Below are 23,013 nucleotides of genomic sequence, written 5' to 3' on the forward strand. Positions count from 1 at the left end.
GTTTTAGATTTAGCTTGGAATGATACACAATTTAATATTTAACACCTTTTGGGAAACATTTTCTGAATTTGCATTGATAAAAATTACAGCTATATTTTCATGCTTTTTACAAATGAAGAAATAGTTCTAATTCAAGAGCTTTATTATGAACCTCCGAATATAGTAAAGTTTTTTTTTTCTTTCTTTTTTTGTTCTTTTGGTAAAATAAGGTGCTCGCCAGCTTCCAAGATAGCCCACAATGATCCCTGCCTCTTGGTTATTCACACCCTTGTGTAGTCACCTCCCACACTGTACCACTGTTGGTCTTTGTGACCAACAGAATATGGAAGAAGGGATGGGATGTCATTTCCAATATTATGTTATAAAAGGTTCTATGGTTGCCATCTTTGGTGTATTTCTCCCCACTCACTCTCTTCATTTCATCCCTGTCTCCCCACCTCTCCCTCCCTGTCTGCCTGTCTCCTTCTCTTTCTCCTTCTCTTTCTATTGAGTCACTCATTCTTGGGGAAGCCAGCTGCCAGGCAAGTGGAAGGGGATCCTCCAACCCAGTCAAGCCTTCAGACTGCAGCCCCAGCCACAGTTTGACTGTAGCCTCATGAGAATCACCCAACTAAGCCTTTCTCAGATTTCTGAATCTCAGATATAAATGTCTGTTGTTTTAAGCTGCTAAATTTTCTGGTGGTTTATTACATGAAGCAACTAATATTAGCTAACTAAAACAAGATACCTATATCTTAGAGCAAGCTATAAGTACAAATTTCTAAAAAAATAATAAAAAGATTAATTGCTCTGAAAAAATTAAGCATAGTTCTTATCAACATTTATGGATTCCATTCCACAAGTAGTATGTGCTAAGTACAGAGAATACCAAGAGAAAGAGTAGGGTTTGGCCATGTAGGAACAAAGATGCAATTGCGGGAAACTTCCTGTTTCTGGAAATTGCATGTTAGGATATTTAGAGCTATGCCATTGATAAAAACAACCAAAGCTGATTAAAATACAAAAAGGCATCTTAAAACATCAAAGAGATTTTTAAGACAGTATGGAACACCCAGTCCAAAAGTAAAGAGAAAAAGAGAAGTGAGCATGGGGCCCTAATATGACAGCCTAATGGGGTAAGGGGGACAGATATCAAAGTTCAAGACCCACACAAGATGGTGAATCTAACAGGAATTGTGAATCTAACAGAAGAACTTCCCCACAGTAGGCTGAGACTCCCTCAAAGGGTTTCGGCCTTTAGATGAGGATGAATCAGAAATATAAATTATGTAAAATTGTAGCCAAGTTTAGAATTGCCTACATCACCCAAAGACTCTTAAGCATTTGACTTGCTTTAAGGTGGTCCCCCCCAACACACAAACCAAAACAAACCAAAAAAACAGGCACATAAGGAAACTAGATTCCAGAGGCAAGAATTAGTAGAAACAGTTAAATTCATATAGTCTTAGGTATTACATTTATGCTTTCTGTGTTTAAAGAAATAAAGTCAAGTGTCAAATACCTGTAGAGAATTGGAAACTAAAAAGTGATGGAACTAATTTTGGAAGTAACTAAATACAAATTTTGCAAGAATATATAAAAACTGAACTTTAAAACTCAGTAAATAGGTTTAAAGGCAGAACAGAATATAACCAATTGGAAGGATTTATAAACTAGAATATAGATCAGGAGAAATTATCCAGAATGCAGCATGGAGAAATAAAAAGATGGAAAGATGGAAAAATCAGGAAACATATAGAGGATACAGTGAGAATTCCCAACATCTGCTTAATTAGCTGCAGAAGGAGAGGGGAGGATAGAACAGAACAAATACTTTTAGATATAATGTAGACTTTTAAAAATTGATGAAATACATGACTCTACAGATTCAAGAAGTTAAACAAATTCCAAACAGAATAAATAAAAAGGGATCTACACACAGGCACTTTAAAATAGGAACTGCCAGCTGGCACAGAGTCCAAGGAACAGTCTGCTCTCTCTAGTCAGAGGACAGAGAAGGGGGTTGGGGGACTATGAGACAGAATCCTTTTGAATTTACTTACCTTATTCCAGGAGAGCTGCAGAAAAACAGCAGCACCCCTCCCTCCCTACCATATGTAAATCCTATGGGGCAATGTGGACTTTCCCTGCCCTACCTAATCTAGAGACAGCAAAAAGGCAGCACCCCCCTCTCTACCCACTGTGCAATGGTGGCAGTCAGTGCAGGGCAGAACACTAGCAATGTTGTGGGGAAGCTAAAGCTCTGCCTTCTAGCCAGAACACCAAGAAGGGGTGATCTTAGAACCAGAGAGTGTGGGGAAGATCACTGATAGGAGGGAATTGAAGAAAGGAAACCTCTAAATTTGTATATAAAATCCTGAGATCACCTCCACACTGTGCATGTGTGAAATTGACCAGAAGCAGCCAAAGGTTTTGAAAACTGATCTACAGTATAGCTCACTATCCAGGTTTCAGACTAGCCACTGGGTGGTGCACAATTTGGGCAGATTAGAATGGTAGTGCAAAGTCACTGAGAACTAAATTTTTGGAACAATAGCCCACAGAAAGCAGGCCAGGACGTGTGGTGTGAACTAACTGGATTGACTGCCAGCTAAAACAAGACAAAACAAAAACACTCTTCTGAAGATTTAAACAGGACTGAGAATTTCATAATATTCAAAATATCCAGGAAATAATCAAAAATTATTCAAGATGCAAAACACTAGGGAAATCTTAAGTAACTCTCAAGGGAAAAGACAATGAACAAAAACCAATTCTGAGGTAACCCAAATGTTGGAATTATCAGAAGACGACAAAAAATTAATTTAATCAGGTTCTACAAAGCAAAGCTAAACATTATTGAAATGAATGGAAAGATAGAAGTCTTCACCAAAGAAATCAAAGCTATAAAAAGAACCAAATGGAAATTTTAGAACTGAAGAATACAGTAAAAAAAAATTACTGGAGATGATGGATGAAAGAGTCAGTGAATTTGAAGATACATGAGTAGAAACTATCCAGTCTGAATAACAATGAGAAAAAAAAGTGGAAAAAAATGAAGAGCTTTGAGGACATATAGGACAATATCAAAAAGTCTAATATTTGTGTCATAGAAGCTAGCTGAAAACTTCCAAAATCCCATGAGTCTGGGTTTTCATGATTCACTCAACCTTGTAAGTAAACACAGCTAACTGGATGAGTGGCAATAATGCCTGACAGATTTGTTAACTTAAAAAAGAAAATATTTAAGCAGCTAAAGGAACCAAGATATAAAGTAATTAAATTCTCAATTCTCAAAAACCCTTTAACTTCAAGCCTGAGGGCCATTTAAAATTCATTGAATTAAATTAGTTTTTTGTTTGCTTTTTTTGTTCTTTTTGGTTTTTTGTTTTGCGGTACGCGGGCCTCTCACTGCTGTGGCCTCTCTCGTTACGGGGCACAGGCTCCGGACGCGCAGGCCCAGCGGCCACGGCTCACGGGCCCAGCCGCTCCGCGGCATGTGGGATCTTCCCGTACCGGGGCACGAACCCGTATCCCCTGCATCGGCAGGCGGACTCTCAACCACAGCACCACCAGGGAAGGCCTTTTGTTTGTTTTTAATCACAATTTAGGGAGTTAGTAGGATCCCGTTTTAGCATTAAATTATGTGGAAGTAGGAATCCAGTGCAGAGACTCCCAATTTGGCAGAAGACATTTAAACATCTTTTGTCTGCTGAACTGCAGAATAAATCCAGGACAGGAATCAAAGTAAGTGGAAGCTATCAATGTAGGCATATTTAAAGAGAAATTTGAGGCAACCAGAGAGTAAAAACTGACTGCTTTATAGTTACGGGAATTTGCAACTGGGCTAGCAGAAAACTTGCCAATAACAAAACAGAAGCCAGAAAACTATAAAATATATGCATTTAATATATATATTTAAGTGCTAAGTGGAAAGTAAATTCTAAGGCTAGCTACACGCTTATTCAAGAGTGAATTGTATGTACTGAATCAAAGGTCACCCACAGATGACCTCATCTTATTCCACTCCTCTAATACACATAATCTCACCACCTCTACCCAGATTGGGTTAATCAGAGCTAATATTATACCATTAATTCCTCCTTAAATATGTCATCAAAAGCAGCTCCAAACTATCAGGTCAATGCCCATTTTTCACATTCTGATCTTCATAAGGCTCTGTACATCTTTCTTCAGTGTACCATATACCCTTAACACATGAAACCCTTCCTTTGTGCAAAAAGATTAAAAGTAATTAGACACATATTTGCTATAAAATTTTCCAAACACTCAAAAGTAGAGAAAATGGTATGATGAAACTCTACATACCCAACCTATAACACTCCTCAGATTCAACAATTACCAAGATTTTCCACTTTTGCTTCATCTATCTCTTGATTTCTTTGCTGGAGTATTTTCAAGCAAATCTTAGACATCATTATCTCATGCCACATATTCCACTATGTAGTTCTAAAAAATGGACAGTGAAGAGTAATTTTAATTGAGCCAGTTACTGTAAAATCTATGAAAATATTGACCTAATACGGTTATCAATAGGCCATAGAAACTTTTGTACTGCAACTGATACGATCTAGAATGTGAAAAGACAACCTGCAAAATGGAAGAAAATATTTGTAAATCATATATCTGTTAAGGGACATGTAGTCAGACTTTATAAAGAATTTTTACAATTCAACAAAACCTCCACAAATAACCTACTTTTAAAAATGTGCAAATAATTTGAATAGACACTTCTCCAAAGAAAATATATAAAAAGCCAATAAGCACTTGAAAATATGTTCAACATTATTAGTCACTAGCGATATACAAATAACGACCACAATGAGATGTTGCTTCATATCCATTTGGATGGCTATAATTAAACAAATAAACAGATAATAACAAGTATTGGTGAGGATGTGGAGAAATTGGAACCCTCATACATTGCTGGTGGGAATGTAAAATGTTGTATGTAGCTGCTTTGCAAAACTGTTTGACACTTCCTCAAAAAGTTAAACATAGAGTTACCATATGAACCAGCAATTCCACTCTTACGTATATACCCAAGAGAAATACATCTGCATAATTCCGCACAAAATTTGTACAAGAATGTTTATAGCAGCCAAAATTCATTAGTTGCCAAAAATGGAAACAATGCAACAGTCCATCCATTGATGAATAGACAAATAAATGTGGTATATGCAAATAATGGAAATTTGGCCACAAAAAAATTTAATAAAGTACTGATACATGCTACAACATGAACCTCGCAAACATTATGCTAAGTGAAAGAAGCCAGTCACAAAACACTGTATACTCTATGATCCCATTTAAATGAAATGTGCAGAATGGGCAAATCCATAGAGACAGAAAGTGGATTAGTGGTTCCTTAAGGTTGGGGAGAAAGGGGAGTGACTGCTTTGGATGATGAAAATGTTCTAAAATTGATGGTGTGCTGGTTGCACAATTCTGTGACTACACTGAATTGTACCCTTTAAATGTATAACATTTTGTATCATTAGGAAATGCAGATCAAATTCAAGCCAATCAATTGTATATCTCAAGAAAGATTTTTTTTAAGGTCAATGAAGTCATTAAAATTTAGTGCTTTCTGAAACTCAAGAAATCATTTCGATTGAGCTTGAGAAAATCCAGAGAATACGGAAGCCTTATTGAAGACATATTGAAATAATTACAACCGTCTGGAAAGACTTACGTATATTAAAATATGAAGAGCTGGGCGAGAAGGGCTGCCATTTGTGCTGTGTGTGAGGTGATGTATTGTTATTCTAATTTTACAACTGACGGATTGAGTGGTAGAGTTACAGAACCAGAATATGGCAGTGCTGCATTGCTAATTCACGTCAGTCTGACTCCACTGGCGCTTTTTCCAGTCCCAGCTTGGCTGTGGAAAGGAGTTAAGGAGGGCAAAGAAGGCAGTGGGTGGGAGAATCCAGCTGCTAGGAGTGTTTCTGAGTGAAAACCGGTAGAGAAGTCAAGAGGGGAACAGAAAACTTCCAACTTATCACTTCAGTCTCCTTATGCAGAAACGCTCATTTTTATGGAGATAGGATTTCATGTCATTTTTTAGGATGCTACTAAAATTAAAAAGAGAAAATATATCCAATTTGGAAATTCGTACCCCACAGCAGCAACTTGGCGTCTCAACCCAGCTTCTGTTTTCCCTGACGCCGCGTTCTTCATTACTACCCATTTCCTGACTACCTTTCAAAGGAGCGACGCGCGCGACACTAGGACGCGAAAACCATCCGGGAAGACGGCGCGCTGGCGAAACTCGAGCCGCCGCCTCTGCGCGTGCGCACCGCTCCTCGGCCCCTTCCGCCTCCGCCTCGGAAGCTCCTCCTAGGCGGCCGTCGGAGGCCACGGCAAGGTCTATTCTCTGTAGAGTCGGGTTTTCTCGCCATCTGTTACGGGTCTTCGGCTGCACCCACCGCTCAGCGCCTGCGCAGACTGAGGACCACGGTCACCATGACAGCGACCGCCGGGGCCCCTGGTAAGCGGTGCTCCCCAGGCTTCGGGTCTGGGACTGTGCTCCACACAGTAGGCTTGCAGTGGACGTTTTCTCCGGCCCGCTGCCGGTAGTTGGGGGCCCTTTGAGAGACTCCTCTGGGGGCACTCCTTCCTTTTCTGGATCTCGTGATCCGCGTTCTCTACGTTCTCCCAGAATCGAGCGGCCTAGAGCCTTGGTTCCCGGCGTGGGCGGTAAAGAAAAGCTTTTGGTGTGGCAAAGAATGGCAAGAATATTCTGACATTTTGTAAAGGAGTTTTTTTGTTTGTTTGTTTGTTTTAAGAGCAGTTTTAGGTTCCCGGGAATATTGAGCGGAAGACACGTGATTCTCCATATACCCATACCTGACATACGCATAACTTCCCCATATCAGCCTTCCCCACCAGAGTGGTACTTTTGTTACAATTGTGAGCCTACACTGATGCATCGTAATTACCCAAAGTCCATACTTTACATTAGGGTTCACTCTTGGTGGTGTACGGTCTGTGGGTTTAGACAAATGTATAATGAATGACACGTTCCATGGTAGGGTATCATACAAAACAGTCGCCATCCTAAAAATCCTTTGTGCTCCACCGACGTATCCTCCTCCCCCCAACCCCTGACAAACCACTGATCTTTTTACTGTCTCCATAGTTTTGTCTTTTGCAGAATGTCATGTTGTTGGAATTAAACAGTATGTAGCCTTTTCATATTGGCTCTTTTTCACTTAGTAATATGCGTTTAAGCTTTCCTCGTGTCTTTTCGTGGCTTGAGAGCTCATTCCGTTTTAGAGAGCAATAATATTCTGTTGTCTTGGTGTACCACGGTTTATCCATTCACCTACTGAAGGATATCTTGGTTGCTTACAAGTTTCAACAATTATAAATAAAGCTGCTATAAACATAAGTGTGCAGGTTTTTGTATGGACATAAGTTTTCAACTCCTTTGAGTAAATATCAAGGTGTATGATTGCCGGATTGTATAGTAGGAGTATGTTTAATTTTGTAAGGAACTGGGACACGGCTTCGTGCCCCGGTCCGGGAGGAGCCCACGTGCCGCGGAGCGGCTGGGCCCGTGAGCCATGGCCGCTGAGCCTGCGCGTCCGGAGCCTGTGCTCCGCAACGGGAGAGGCCACAACAGTGAGAGGCCTGCGTACCGCAAAAAAAAAAAAAAAGTGGCTGTACCATTTTGCATTCCCACCCACAATGAATGAGAATTCCTGTTACTCCACATCCTCACCAGCATTTGATATATCAGTGTTCTGGATTTTGGCCATTTTAATAGGTGTGTAGTTATACCCTGTTGTTTTAATGTGTGTTTTTCTGATGACATGGATGTGGAGCACCTTTTCATATACTTGCCATCCGTCTATCTTCTTTGGTAAGGTGTCTGTTAAGGTCTTTGGTCCATTTTTTAATGGGGTTGTTTTCTTATTGTTGAGTTTTAAGAGTTCTTTATATATTTAGGATAATAGTCCTTTATCATATGTGTCTTTTGCAAATATTTTCTCCCAGTCTGTGGCTTGTCTTTTCATTCGCTTGATGTTACCTTTTGCAGAGCAGAAGTTTTTCATTTTAATGAAGTCCAGCTTATCCATTATTTCTTTCATGGATGGTGCCTTTGGTGTGTATCTAAAAGGTCATTGCTGTGACGTGACCGTAGATACAAAAATCTACAAAGGTCATGTAGATTTTCTCCTATATTATCTTCTAGGAGTTTTATCGTTTTGTATTTTACACTTAGGTCTATGATCCATATTGAGTTAATTTTTGTGAAAGTATGACGTCTGTGTCTAGATTCCTTTTCTGCATGTGAACGTCCAGTTGTTCCAGCACCATTTGTTGAAAAAGCTGTCTTTGTTCCACAGTATTGCCTTTGTTCCTTCATCAAAGATCAGTTAACTCTATTTATGTGGATCTATTTTGGGACTCTCTGTTCTGTTCCATTGATCTATTTGTCTATTCTTTTCACCAAAACCACACTATCTTAATTACTGTAGCTTTATAATAAGTTTTGATGTTGGATAGAGTCATCACTTCATTCTTTTTCAATATTATGTTGACCATTCTGGGTTTTTTGCCCTCCACATACACTTTACAATCAGTTAGTCGATATCCACAAAATAACTTGGTGGGATTTTGATTGGGATTGCTTGAATCTATAGATCAAGTTGGGAAGAACTAACATCTTGACAATATTGAGTCTTCCTGTCCATGAACATGGACTATCCTCCATTTATTTAGTTCTTTGATTTCATTCATCAGAGTAGTTGTCCTCATGTTGATCTTGTACATATTTTGTTAGGTTTATACCTAAGTATTTTGGTTTTGTGGGTTTAATGTAAATGGTATTGTGTTTTCATTTCAAATTTCACGTTCATTGCTGGTAAATAGGAAAGCAATTGACTCTTGTGTATTAAACTTGAATCCTTCAACCTTGCTATAATCACTTGTTAATTCCAGGAGTTTTTGTGTTGATTCTTTTGGATTATCTGCATAGACAACCATATCTTTGTGAACAAAGCAGTTCATTTCTTCTTCCCAGTATGTACACCTTTTATTTCTTTTTGTTGTCTTAGTGCATTAGCTGGTACTTCCAGTATAATGTTGAAAAGGAGTGGCGAGGAGGGAGGAGTATTACTTTTTGAGATCTTGGTTGAAATGAAAGGAATGTGACATTTACCTGACCCATAATTTCAGCAGATGAAATGAGGAATAGTTTGAGCAGTCCTATTCCTCTTTGGCAATTGGGTGAGGATGAGGATAGGAGATGTAGACAAAGTGATGTGGCCAAGCATTATTCCAGCTTTTTTTTATGCAGCCTTTAGAAGCTGGTAATTAGTGTGTCTCTGTTGTTTGACCCCAGAGTTAGAGGTGTTTTTTTCTTTCACTTTTTTAAAATTGAAGTATAGTTGATTACAGTGTTGTGCCAATCTTTGCTGCATGGCAAAGTGACTCATTCATACACATATATACATTTTTTTTATATTCTTTTCCATTATGGTTTATCCCAGGAGATTGCATATAGTTCCCTGTGCTATGCAGTAGGACCTTGTTGTTTATCCATTCTAAATGTAATAGTTTGCATCTATCAACCCCAAACTCCCAGTCCATATCTCTCCCTCCCCGCTTCCCCCTTGGCAACCACAAGTCTGATCTCTATGTCTGAGTCTGTTTCTGTTTTGTAGATAGGTTCATTTGTGCCATATTTTAGATTCCATGTATAAATGATGTCATATGGTATTTGTCTTTCTTTTTCTGACTTACTTCATTTAGTGTGGTAATCTCTAGTTGCATCCATGTTGCTGCAAATGGCATTATTTCATTCTTTTTTTAAAAAATAAATTTATTTATTTTTAATTTTATTTTATTTTTGGCTGCGTTGGTCTTTGCTGCTGCACACAGGCTTTCTCTAGTTGCGACCAGCAGGGGCCACTCTTTGTTGCAGTGCACGGGCTTCTCAGTGCAGCGGGTTCTCCTGCTGTGGAGTATGGGCTCCAGGCGCATGGGCTTCAGTAGTTGTGGTACAAAGGCCCAGTAGTTGTGGCTCACAGGCTCTAGAGCACAGGCTCAGTAGTTGTGGCACATGGGCTTAGTTGCTCCACGGCATGTGGGATCTTCCTGGACCAGGGCTCGAACCCATGTCCTGTGCATTGGCAGGCAGATTCTTAACCACTGTGCCACCAGGGAAGCCCTATTTCGTTCTTTTTTTATGGCTGAGTAGTATTCCATTGTATATGTGTACCACATCTTTATCCATTCATCTGTCAATGGACATTTAGGTTGTTTCCATGTCTTGGCTATTGTGAATAGTGCTGCTATGAACATAGGTGTGCATGTATCTTTTTGAGTTATAGTTTTGTCTGGGTATATGCCCAGGAGTGGGATTGCTGGATCATGTAGTAATTCTGTTCTTAGTTTTCTGAGGAACCTCCATACTGCTGCACCAACTTATATTCCCACCAACAGTGTAAGAGGGTTCCCTTTTCTCTATACCCTCTCCAGCACTTGTTATCTGTAGACTTTTAATGATGGCCATTCTGACTGGTGTGAGGTGGTACCTCATTGTAGTTTTGATTTGCATTTCTCTAATAATTAGTAACGTTGAGCATCTTTTCATGTAAGTACTGGCAATTTGTATGTCTTCTTTGGAGAAATGTCTATTAACGTCTTCTGCCCATTTTTTGATTGGGTTGTTCATTTTTTTGTTGTTGAGTTGTATGAGCTTTTTGTATATTTTGGATATTAAGCCCTTGTCAGTCGCACCATTTGCAAATATTTTCTCCCATTCCGTGGGTTGTCTTTTCACTTTTTTGTTATGGTTTCCTTTGCTGTGCAAAACAGTTAGAGGGGTTTTAAGCCAGGCAGTTCTACTCCAGAAGGTTACAGTATCTTTTACATAAACATAAGTAGTCACATCAGATAGTTTTGGTAATACATTCTCTTTTCAGTTTAAATTTTTTCCTGATTGTAAACATAATATGTGCTCATTATAGAACATTTATACAGTAAAGTATATTGAAATAGGAAAACAATACATAGTGCCCATATTCAGAGGTACCATTAGTTAACTTTTTGGTATATTTTCTGACAATCCTGACTTTTAAGAAAATATAGGGAATTCCCTGGTGGTCCAGTGATTAGGACTCTGCACTTCCCCTGCAGGAAGCCTGGGTTTGATCCCTGGTGGGGGAACTAAGATCCCATAAGCCGTGTGACATGGCCAAAAAAAAAAACCATATAGTTAAGATTGTAGTATACATGCTACCATATACTGTCTTCTCATTTTTGTTCTTCTCCCACTTTGTTTTTAAACATACAAACTAGTTTTTTAGAGCATTAGTTTTTAGTGGCTTAGAACAACACAAATTTATTATCTTATAATTCAGGCGGCCCGAAGTCTGAAATGGGTCTAGCTAAAAATCAGTGTCAGCATGGCTGCATTCCTTCTAGAGGCTCTAGGGGAGAATCAATGTCCTTGCCTTTTACTATCCTCTAGAGACTGCTTGAATTCCTTGGCTCATGGTCTCATCCTCCATTTTCAAAGCCAGCAGTTGCTGGTCAAGTCTTTCTCACATTGCATCACACCGACACTGACTCTCCTGCCTTCCCTTTCACTTACAAGGATCTGTGGATAGACCTAGAGTCTGTCATACAGTGTGAAGTAAGTCAGAAAGAGAGAGACAAATACCGTATGCTAACACATATATATGGAATTAAAAAAAAATGTCATGAAAAACCTAGGGGTGAAACAGGAATAAAGACACAGACTTACTAGAGAACGGACTTGAGGCTATGGGGAGGGGGAAGGGTAAACGGTGACAAAGCGATAAAGAGGCATGGACATATATACACTACCAAACGTAAGGTAAGTAGCTAGTGGGAAGCAGCCGCATAGCACAGGGAGATCAGCTCGGTGCTTTGTGACCGCCTGGAGGGGTGGGATAGGGAGGGTGGGAGGGAGGGAGACGCAAGCGGGAAGAGATATGGGAATATATGTATGTATATAACTGATTCATTTTGTTGTGAAGCTGAAGCTAACATACCATTGTAAAGCAATTATACTCCAATAAAGATGTTAAAAAAAAAAAACTGAAAAAAAAAAAACAAGGATCTTATAAGATGCTTAATGTGATTAAATTAGGCTCACCTGGATAATCCAAGATCAGCGTCAACTGATTAGCAACTTTAATTGCACATGTAATTTTATTTCGCCCTTGCTGTGTAACAACATATTCACAGTTCACAGATTAGGATATAGACATCGTTGTGGGGGGAGGGATCATTATTCTTCCTACTGCAGTACCTATACATATTGTTCTCCACCTTGCTTTTTTCTCGCTTAACATATCTTTGAGATTATTCTATATTGCACATATGGATCTGCCTCATTCTTACTAATGGCTGCATTGTGTTCCATTGCATGGATATACCATAATTTATTTAGTGAATTCATTGTTGCTGAATATTTAGGTTATTTTCACTCTTTTGCTGTTACAAACAATGCTGCAATAAATATCCTTATATCAAATGTGTCATTTCCTACATATTACAAACATATCTGTCAATGGGATAAGTTTATGAAAGTGGAATTTCTGGGTCAAAGGGAGGATGTATTTTTCTTTTTTTTACTTTTTTTTTAACTTTTTAAAAATCTTTATCGAGATATAATTTGTATACCATACAATTCACTCATTTCAGGCATAGAATTCATTGGTTTTTAGTATATTCAGAGCTGTGTAACCATCACCACAATCAATTTCAGAGCAATTTCATCACCACAGAAAGAGGTAAAAATTAGGGGAGGTCACATATAGGAACTCTCTAGTTTTTGCTCAGTTTTTTCTATAAACCTGAAACTGCTCCCACTAAAAGTCTTAATTTTTAAAAATTACAAGTAATTTTGCCTTTCTCCTGGCCCTATTTTCAGAATAACAGTTTACTTAAAATAGTGATAATACCCTAGATTATAGGTAATTAGAGTCTGAAATTCTGTGTATATGAAAAGATATATACAGTTGTGGCTAAGTGTAAGGTACAGTTTCACCCATTAACTGGGCAAGGAGAACTTTTTGCTTCAAATGTTTTTAATTTCTGGAATCGTGGTATTTTATTATTAATCTGCAAGTTACCCTTATAAAAATTTTGAATCCAGTGTGTTTAGTTGGAAGGTGTCAAGGATACATCTAGCATGTGCTATTAACTAACATTTAGTTTTTTTATGGTAACATGCATGATTACCATTTCTGTGAGATTTTTGGCATATCTCAAAAACTTCATGTTTAACAGCCACATCAATTACATATTTTATCATGAGGATATACTGTGATTTACTTTTTCCCATTGTTGGACATTTCTGTTTTAGCCAGTAGTTACTGTACCTTTTTAAGATGCCTAAGTTAAACATGTAAAAAATGATGGCCATGTATTTTCATCTGAGTCTGAAAGGTCTGTGACTCTCTTGCCTATGCTGAAAAGGGGCATGTGTTTTGTATAGGAGACTGCTTGGGTAGTGGATGCTACAGCTAACTGTTTAGTTTCTTTATTCTGTAGCCCAATATGCAGAGTGGTTACTGAGTTCCATGCATGTTACTTAGAAGTTATTTTCATATGCCCCTCCATTCTCTTATCAAATTTTACTTTCTCTCAATATCTTATCATCAGTTTATGATGGCCATTTTTAGGTTTTTAACTGTTGTTAGGTGGAATTAATAAACAAATAATTAAACGGAAGATATAATCTCATGCATAGGGAATTTGCAGCCATTTGGTAGCCACTTAAATGTTTAAACCAGTGAACAAGAATTGGCGGGGTAAGATTATAGATACCTCTTTCACTGTTTTTCAGTCTTTTATCCTTCTTATATTGCGATATGGCATAATATGGAGTAGAACTGATTCAAGTATTTTAGTCTTGGTTAACTCACATTTTAATGCCTAATTAAGAAAAAAATCTGGGGCTTCCCTGGTGGCGCAGTGGTTGAGAGTCCGCCTGCCGATGCAGGGGACGCGGGTTTGTGCCCCGGTCCGGGAAGATCCCACATGCCGCGGGAGAGGCTGGGCCCGTGAGCCATGGCCGCTGAGCCTGCGCATCCGGAGCCTGTGCTCCGCAAAGGGAGAGGCCACAACAGTGAGAGGCCCGCGTACCGAAAGGGACACGGGTCCGAGCCCTGGTCTGGGAGGATCCCACATGCCGCGGAGCAACTAGGCCCGTGAGCCCCAATTACTGAGCCTGCGCGTCTGGAGCCTGTGCTCCGCAACAAGAAAGGCCGCGATAGTGAGGAGCCCGCGCACCGCGATTAAGAGTGGCCCCCGCTCGCCGCAACTAGAGAAAGCCCTCGCACAGAAACGAAGACCCAACACAGCCAACAATAAATAAATAATTAAAAAAAAAAAAGAAAAAAGTCTGGTCTGCCAAAAACTAGTCGATAGTTATGGGAATTACATATATTTGTACATGCTAGATAAATCTATAAATACTAACTCAGAATTTACTTAGTCACTCATGTAAGTGTTGTTGACATTTATAATTTGAAGGTGAATATGCTTAAATGTGTAATTTAAGATTCTAAATGGTTAATATAAATATAGAATGGAGCCTCAGGTGGAGAAGACAATTAAGTTCTACAAAATTTAGAAGTTTTTTTTAACATAGAATTGGCTTTATATACACTTTACTTATTTATGGGGCCAGGATTGGAGAAGATACCATGTGAAAATTCCTGCTTTAAAATATCTGCTTCTTACCAGTTTTTTTTTTTCTTCCTACATATTTCCTCACAGTTCTGAGGTTCAGACTATCCTATATGTTTACTAATTATTACTTACATCATAAATAGCCTATTTATATATAAATATATATTTTTATACTTGCCACATCTTAATACTTGTTCTTAATTTTTTTAAATCTTATATTTTCCCAGTTTTATTACTTTATTTTTCTCTATCAATATATGCTGTGCCCTTTTTTTATTAAAAAAATTTACCCTATAAAAACTTCTTTTTAATATAAATGCTGTTATTTTAGGATCTTGGAGTGAAAACATACTGGAATATTTTCTCAGAAATAACCAGATCACAACAGAAGATGGCGCCCAGATCATCTGGTATCATGCGGCTAACCACAAGGTGCAAGTGAATGAGGCACTGAGAAGTAAGTCATTAGTTACTTGTATTTACATTAGATTATAGATGAAGTCAACTCTTTTTAAAAAAAGTATCTGGTCATATTTGCAGGTGCCAGAGACTTAGATGATTCAAGTGTAAATTCTTGGCTAACATAAACATTTTTGTAAAAGATCTCATTTTATTTACAAAATGAACAAGTTTCCATAATGGAAGAATTTTCTCATTTTCCAGAAGTGATTTACCGTTTCTATGCCTTATTTAAAACTCTCATATGTTATTACATTTGCTTATATATTGTAGTGATTTAGGTAAAATTTTTAAGGTCAGGTTGTATGTCGTACATACATATTTTTGTGTCTTTCACAGTGTACTAAGGAGAAGCTCAATAAATAGTTGTTGAATGAAGTCATTGAATACTAATTTATAATGCCTTGGGCAATATTTATGCCTAGGCTAGAAACCAAGCCTTTTGGTTTACTAGCTCCATCTGTAATCAGATGATTACTGTAGCAGTTTAGTTAGCCTTTTGCTATGAAAAGGCTAACTAAACTGTTGGCTGCAGCAGCTTAGGAGAATGGAAGCATATCACCAGAGGGGTAGGGCACAGCTTGAAGTGCCCTGTTCCAACAGGAAGAATTCCTTGTAACCTTGTGTTTTATTGTAAAAATTTACACATTTTTTGCATCTTAGTTATGTATCTGGATAATGTATCTAAATATATATTTCTTTTATTGTAAAGATACTCTTTTAAATTGCTTTTCTTTGTTCCTCAAAGGGAAGAACCTTGTCTTCTAATATCCCTAATACCTAAAACAGTGCCTACCACATAGTAACCGAACAGTGATTATTTAATAAATAAATTTTAGCAAAAGCAATGCTTCAGGAAGATGTTGATTAGTGGCTGCCTGGAGCTGATAGGAATAGGGACTAGAGAGTAAATGCTAATGGGTACAGCGTTTCTTTCTGGGGTGACAGAATTTTTCTGGAATTAGCTGGTGGTGGTGATGGTTGCACAACTTTCTGAATATTCTGCAAACCATTGAATGGTATACTTTATTTTATTTATTTATTTATTTGTTTGCATTGGGTCTTAATTGCTGCACATGAGCTTTCTCTAGTTGCAGACTTTCTCATTATGGTGGCTTCTCTTGTTGCGGATCACGGACTCTAGGCACGTGGGCCTCAGTAGTTGTGGCTCACGGGCTCTAGAGCACAGGCTCAGTAGTTGTGGCGCACGGGCATAGTTGCTTCGTGGCATGTGGGGTCTTCCCGGACCAGGGCTCGAACCCGTGTCCGCTGCATTGGCAGGCGGATTCTTAACCACTGTGCCACCAGGGAAGCCCTGAATGGTACACTTTAAAAGGATGATGTTATAGTATGTGAATTATATATCAATTTTTTTAAATGGATGAAAGATAGGAATAATACAGCTGTTATGTACAGACAATATGGTTGCGTATATAGTAAATCAAAAAGATTCTACAGATAAATGATTATAATTCATAGGTTAATTTAGACAATCTGTCTTTTTTGACAGTATAAAATCAAAACAAAATAAATTTTATTTCTATATAACAACTAAAAATTTGGAAAAAATTTACAATTTGTAATAGTAAATGCGGAAGCCTCATCCCTAGAAATAATTTAATTAACTATGGATCATTTACTTTTAGCCAAGTTTTAAAAATGACTTATGGCAAGTCATCTCCAGTTGCTGGAAGTCTGGTGTTGATCTGGGAATTTTTTATAGGTTACTTAGTTTTCAAATAATATCCTCTTTACCTTCTCTTAGGCAACAAGAGCCCCAAGTTTTATAGTTTGGGGGATGTTTTTCATCCAGTCCCTTTTCTCAGCTCTGGCTAGTCTTGCAATTTCTTTCTAGTCCAAAGGAAAGAAAACAGATTCCTGGAGACATGTATTTCATTGGTTTATCTTATTTCTCCCAGAATACTTAAATTTAGTACAACTGTTATTAATGAAGCTGTTTCTATTTTGATTAACATGTGATACTGGATTTTCAACAATGTCTATGTTTTAAAAAAACAAAGTACAGGAGGAACAATGTAAGAGTGTCATTTGGTGTTGCATTGTCAACACATCCGACCTCAGAATAGTCAAAATTGTTTAAAAAAGTTATTACGTATAATGTAATTTTTTTTGTTATAACATTTCTGCATGTAGATTTTTAAAAAATATATGTTAAAAGAAATGCTGGTTAAAAAATTGAAATCATCAAGTCTTTTTGAGAATAAAAAATGTAGTTTTTAAAAAAAGGCTTTGTAACATATTTAGGAAAAGTGTGACTATAGTCATCAACTAAATGTATTAAAAAATATAATAAATTGCTGCATTAGAGCATGTAAACAGTATAGGCAAGATAGATAAGATAGATAAGTTTAACTTCTATAAACATATTTCTTTGAGTTTTGTTTTGAGTGTGAGTAGCAACTATTTGGGATTTTCTTGTGCAGAAAATCAGAAAAAACAAAGCTGTTTTCTACTGTCTGGCTCTTGTCACAAGCTGGGGCTCCTGTGGTTGGAGTGATAATCTTGATGTGCAGACTTCCTCATCTGGCTCTCCCTGAGTTGGGAAATATGGTGACCAGGCAGTCTCCCAAAGGAGAAGCATTCCCTGACCTTCAAAAGGCTTCTGCCCAAGGACCAGGGGTGGGAGAATAGGGAGAGAGGCTAGACAGCTCACAAACATGTCTCCAGGCCAGGCCTCCCTCTCTTCTGTATTAGTCTGTCCAACTGCTTATTTGGTGTTTTCACTTAGAGAGTTCTCATGCATCACAAATTTAAATTATTCAAAATGAAATTCTTAATTATGTCTACTAACCTGTACTTCCTATGATCTTTGCTATCTCAGTAAATGGCACCATAATCCACATAGATTCTTTTGTTTGTTTGTTTGTTTGTTTTTGGCCACACCACGCATCTCGCGGGATCTTAGTTCCTTGGCCAGGGCCCACGGCAGTGAAAGTGCCAAATCCTGACCACTGGAATGCCAGGGAATTCCCCATGTATTCTTAAGCCAGAAATCTGGGAATCATCTATTCTATGTTTTCTTTATTTCTTGCATCTGCTCTATTATCCAGACATTATAATTCTATTCCAAAATATATTTTGAATTAGTCCACATCTGTCCATCTCTGTTGTCATCATCCTAGTTCAAGCCACCATGATGTCTTACCCCTATTGCTTAGTTTCTATTCTTATTCTTAAAAGAGACCTTCAGGAACATAATTTACATGGGACCTGAGACTCCTTGTCACTGCCATTTAGTGATTTTTTTTTCTATTCATGGGAAATGAATGGAGTTAATAAATAGAGACACTGACTATTACTGTTAAGGAATTCCAAGGCCTATATGCTCCTTTACAACTGCATTGATAGAGAAGATGGAATGCCTACATATATTGTGCTAAGTACCACTTTATTGAGAAGTCATGTTTGCTTAATTTTTATGAAATTAGACAGAAGCTTGACCTATTGCATCTCAAATATAACTCTGTTTAACTTTTTTTGAGAAACTGCAAGCTTTTCTGAAGCAGCTGCACCTTCTTACATTCCCACCAACAGACTGGATGAGGTTTCTAATCTCCCCATGTCCTTGTCAACACTTGTTATTGTCTTTTTCATTATAGTCTTCCTAGTACTTGTGAATTGGTATCTCATTGTAGTTTAGATTTGCATTTCCCTGAAGGTTAATGATGTTGAGCATCTCTTCATACGCTTATTGGAAAATGGCTTATATATGCAGCTGGGTAGCTTTTTCAGCCTATTTCCTGCCTATAGAAATTTGAGAGTTTATAGGCTTCTTTTCGTTTTGAACTGTCTCTCTCTTTTTTTTTTTTCAGGTCCAAGTGGATACAGCTCTATTAAAAATGTACTAGTCTTTCTATATATCAAATTATAAACCATCCCTTTAATCAAAAACCTTATTGCTGGATCTCTTTGGGGTAGGCCTCTCTCTACTTGGTCTGCTAGTTAGGGTGCTATGGGATAACACCCTTAAGATTCTATAATGTTCTTTTGTCTAGCTATGTGGGTACCCAAGGCATCATATTTCTGAAGTCTTAATAAAGGGTCTTGTAGCTGTATCCTTGGTTTGATCTTGATCCCGAGGCTGTGGTTTACTAACAGCATCCTGAATTTGACTTTTGACCTGAGGCTTTCTCCTACTTTGAGAATCTCCTGCCAGCTGGAAAGAATGGTTTTATTTTCTAACTCAGCACAAGTCCTGAGTTGGAAATATTTCCTCTCTATGCTGCTTAAAATGTAAATAGTTAATTATTTAACTCAGCTCTTTCTTCCCATTCTTTATCATAGGAGCTAAAAGAAACTCCGTTGGCATTTTCAACATTCTGCCTGGAAACCTCCTTAGCCAAATCCACAAATTGACTAGGCACCCTCTCTATCTTCCACCAGTTGCTACAAGTGCCAACGTTATCAAAAGTTTCACCACTACGTGAAAAGAATTTCCTCACTGCTCTTCTAACTTGCTTTAACAGTGCCTTTCTAGAATCTGCTGGATCCCAAAACCAGTGTCACAGGTTTCAGGTTTTTGTTATGGCAGGGCCCCACTTCCAGGTAGCTATTTCTGTTTGTTTTCTGTTGCTGTGTAATAAACTACCCCCAAAACTTTGTGGCTTAAAATGACAGTGATTTATCATTTTTCATGATTTTGTGGGTCAGCTAGTGGTTCTTCTGTTCCATGTGGTATAGATTGGGAGCACTCGTGTTGCTGCATTTGGCTGGGAGCTCAGCTGGGCCTAGAAATTCTAAAATGGCCTCACTCACATGTCAGAGACCTTCATGCTGTCTGTCGGGCAGGAGGTCTTAGTTTTCTTCCATGAGGCTTCTCTCTCTCCATGTGGTTTCTGAGTCTTCAGTAGTCTTACCTGAACTTCTTTACATGGTAGCTGGCTTTCAAGAGGATGAAAGCAGAAGCTGCCAGGCCTTTTAAGGGCTTGGCTTAGAACTGAGAGTTTTACTTCCACTACCTTCCACTGGTCAAAGCAAGTCACAAAACCGGCCCAGACTCAAGGGGAGGAAAAAGAGATGAGGAGAGAGGCACATACATATGGGAGGAATTGTTGTCAGCCATCTTTGGAGTTAGTCTATCAGAGCCTGCTAAGCACACTCACACTAAGTGACTGGTGAAGCTCTTTACCCATTCCAGGGATGTGTGCTTTTAAATAGTAGCCAAGCTTTAGGTCAAGGAACTGAATCTATAACATACAATTTCAAACATAAACAATAAACATCTGTAGTTTCTAATTTGAGGAGTGAGAAGATGAAAGTACTATTTTTGTTCTCAGAAGAGTCAACAAATACTTATTAAGCCTCCCTTTGTATTCTCACTTTGCCATATACTGGGAAGAAATTAAATATTAGGACAACAGCTTGAGTGTGACCTAGGCAAAGGTATTGCACTCCTCACTGCCTGTTTGCTCACGTGTAACAAATAAGTGCAACATGTAAGGCTTGACATAGTACCTGGCACTTAGTCTTTTACTCAGGAAATTTTATTTTCTTTCCTTTTATCTTCCTCAAAAGGATACTGAATATGCCATCTCTTACAGTCCCTATTTTATTAGCATTAATGTAAGTTCTTTTATCTGGACAGGTACTGCTCATATGATAGAGGCTGATGTCATTTTTCCAAGTGCTGGATCAGAACATGGCCAACCAATCATGGCTCATCCTCCTGAAACAAACAGTGATAATACTTTACAGGAATGGCTGGCTGAAGTTATAAAAAGCAATAAAGGCATCAAACTGGATTTTAAGAGGTATTTGTACAAACATGTTCAGTCTCCTAGTTGTTATAGAATAACAATATGGAAAAAAAATCAGTAACTTTATATATCTGTGCCTGACTAAATAACTTTATACTTTATCTAAACTGAAAATGGAATTGCAAGCTAGTATGTTTCAGGAATGGACCAAAGACACACTGAGTTGTTTGCTAAAATTGTTTCTTGGGAACCCTTTAAGGCTAAAATTAAGTTAATTTTTATATAGGAAGTTATCCTAAGTGACCATTGTAATAGTAGAACGGTAAATTTAAAATACCACTTTCATTAAAAAGTAGTTCGAGAGAGAGATTTGGCAGTAGTTGGGATAGCTAATGCGTTTCCTACTTGATTTGTGTTATTATATTTTTGGAAGGGGAATTATCTAGAATTCTTTAATAATTGAAATGTTTCTTAAAAATAATATTTCGGAAACATTGATAATGAAGAGAGCAAGATTAAGTGTTGTTTCCTTCCCTGTGGCTATCACGGAAAATTTTACTTCTGTGGTATTTTGGCAGTATAAAAATTAGAGGGAAAGCCAGGAATTTATTGTGACACCATAAAAGCTCACCATAAGGCCCATGAAGGCAACTGCTATGAAAATCTAGGATGTGTGGTAATCCTGCCTTATCTTGGAACAATATTTTTAGATTGAATTATCTCAAGAAATTAATAAGGATTTGGAGCTCTTACAGGGTTTTTAAGATTACTCTAATCAGTTGTTGCGGGCCTGAGTGTACCAGTCAACCTCTTTACACTGTTGGTGAATGAAAGCTGTTTCAAGATCTTAAAGCTTTTAGAGGGGTGAACGGTCCAACTCCATTTTCTTGACAAAGAAACTTAGTCCTAGAGAGGTTAAATGACAATAGCTAAGCTTGAGAGCTGAGCTAGGACCAGATCCCAGGTTTCCTGGAGCCAGTCCAGTGTTCTCTGTACTGTGAAATAAAGCATTTAATCATTAGTGCTTGGTGAGCTGAATTTTAGAGCTCCTTGTCTTTTCATGTGCTCAGTTTTTTTTTTTTTTGATGTTTACTATTGCCCGTAGACTTGCTCTCTGTAATATATTCTTTTTTAAAAATAATTTATTTATTTTATTTATTTTTGGCTGTGTTGGGCCTTTGTTGCTGCACACATACTTTCTCTAGTTGTGGCGAGCAGGGGCCACTCTTCCCTGCAGTGCATGGGCTTCTCATTGCGGTGGCTTCTCTTGTTGCAGAGCATTGGCTCTAGGTACTCGGGCTTCAGTAGTTGCAGCACGTGGGCTCAATAGTTGTGGTGCATGGGCTTAGTTGCTCCGCGGCATGTGGGATCTTCCTGGACCAGGACTCAAACCCATGTCCCCTGCATTGGCAGGTGGATTCCCAACCACTGCGCCACCAGCGAAGCCCCTGTAATATATTCTTTGGCTCCTCACCAGTCAGACCAGCTCCTTCATTCCTAAATGCTAGCAGCTACCACTGAAAGGCTGTGCCATTAAAAAAAGAGTTTTGGTCATAACATATTTGAAGGGGAATGAATTTAACTAACAATTATATAAGCACTTACTGTGTGTCAGACACTGTTCTAAGAGCATTAAATGTGTAAATTCATTTAGTCTTCATAACAATCCTAAGAAGTAGGTTATTCCTATTCTCATTTTCCAGATGAAGGAACAGAGGCAGAGAGGGGTAAGTAGCCTGCTTATGGTCACGTAATCGGTAGGAGAGCTGCCAGCCTGGCTGAAGAGTTCACATTCTGAACCGGAACTCTGCACTACGTCTGTAAGAGTAGCTGAATGACCTAATAGTCAAATTTTAATAGTTCTTGTTTTGTGCCTCTGAGTTATTTTGTTTGTATACACGCAATAACTAAGTAATATACGATGATTTAAAATTTTTATCTGGAATTTTACCTTAGAATGTAATTTTAAATGGTTTATTATCATTTTAAGTATGATTTTTATTTTGTTAGCCCCAATTTCTAAATGAAGTTAATAGGAAAATAGGTACTGAGAAGTTTGACTTACCAAGTAACTTTTTAGAAAAAAACTCTATCCTATAAGAGCTAAGTTTATATCTTCCCTGGAATTTCCTAAATAAGTACTACCAAAAAG

The 23,013-nt window shown here is 38.1% G+C and overlaps 1 protein-coding gene across 2 annotated transcripts in view; it reads left to right on the forward strand.

The window, feature by feature from the left end:
• Positions 1-5,618: 5,618 nt before the first annotated feature.
• The window catches only part of FAM151B (family with sequence similarity 151 member B), a 33,037-nt gene continuing 15,642 nt past the window's right edge, over positions 5,619-23,013 (forward strand). The window contains exons 1-4 of one of the 2 annotated variants that reach the window (XR_009539513.1): positions 5,619-5,752; positions 6,129-6,493; positions 15,017-15,142; positions 20,750-20,915. Coding sequence is in view for 1 of the 2 variants with exons in the window: in XM_060143211.1 (XP_059999194.1) it covers positions 6,469-6,493; positions 15,017-15,142; positions 20,750-20,915 (317 nt within the window). In the remaining variant the exon portion in view is untranslated. The remainder of the gene's footprint in view (positions 5,753-6,128; positions 6,494-15,016; positions 15,143-20,749; positions 20,916-23,013) is intronic. The other variant, XM_060143211.1, reaches the window with a different exon arrangement.

The sequence above is a fragment of the Lagenorhynchus albirostris genome, chromosome 3 (genome assembly GCF_949774975.1).
Source record: "Lagenorhynchus albirostris chromosome 3, mLagAlb1.1, whole genome shotgun sequence".
In the NCBI taxonomy this organism is placed as follows: Eukaryota; Metazoa; Chordata; class Mammalia; order Artiodactyla; family Delphinidae; genus Lagenorhynchus; species Lagenorhynchus albirostris.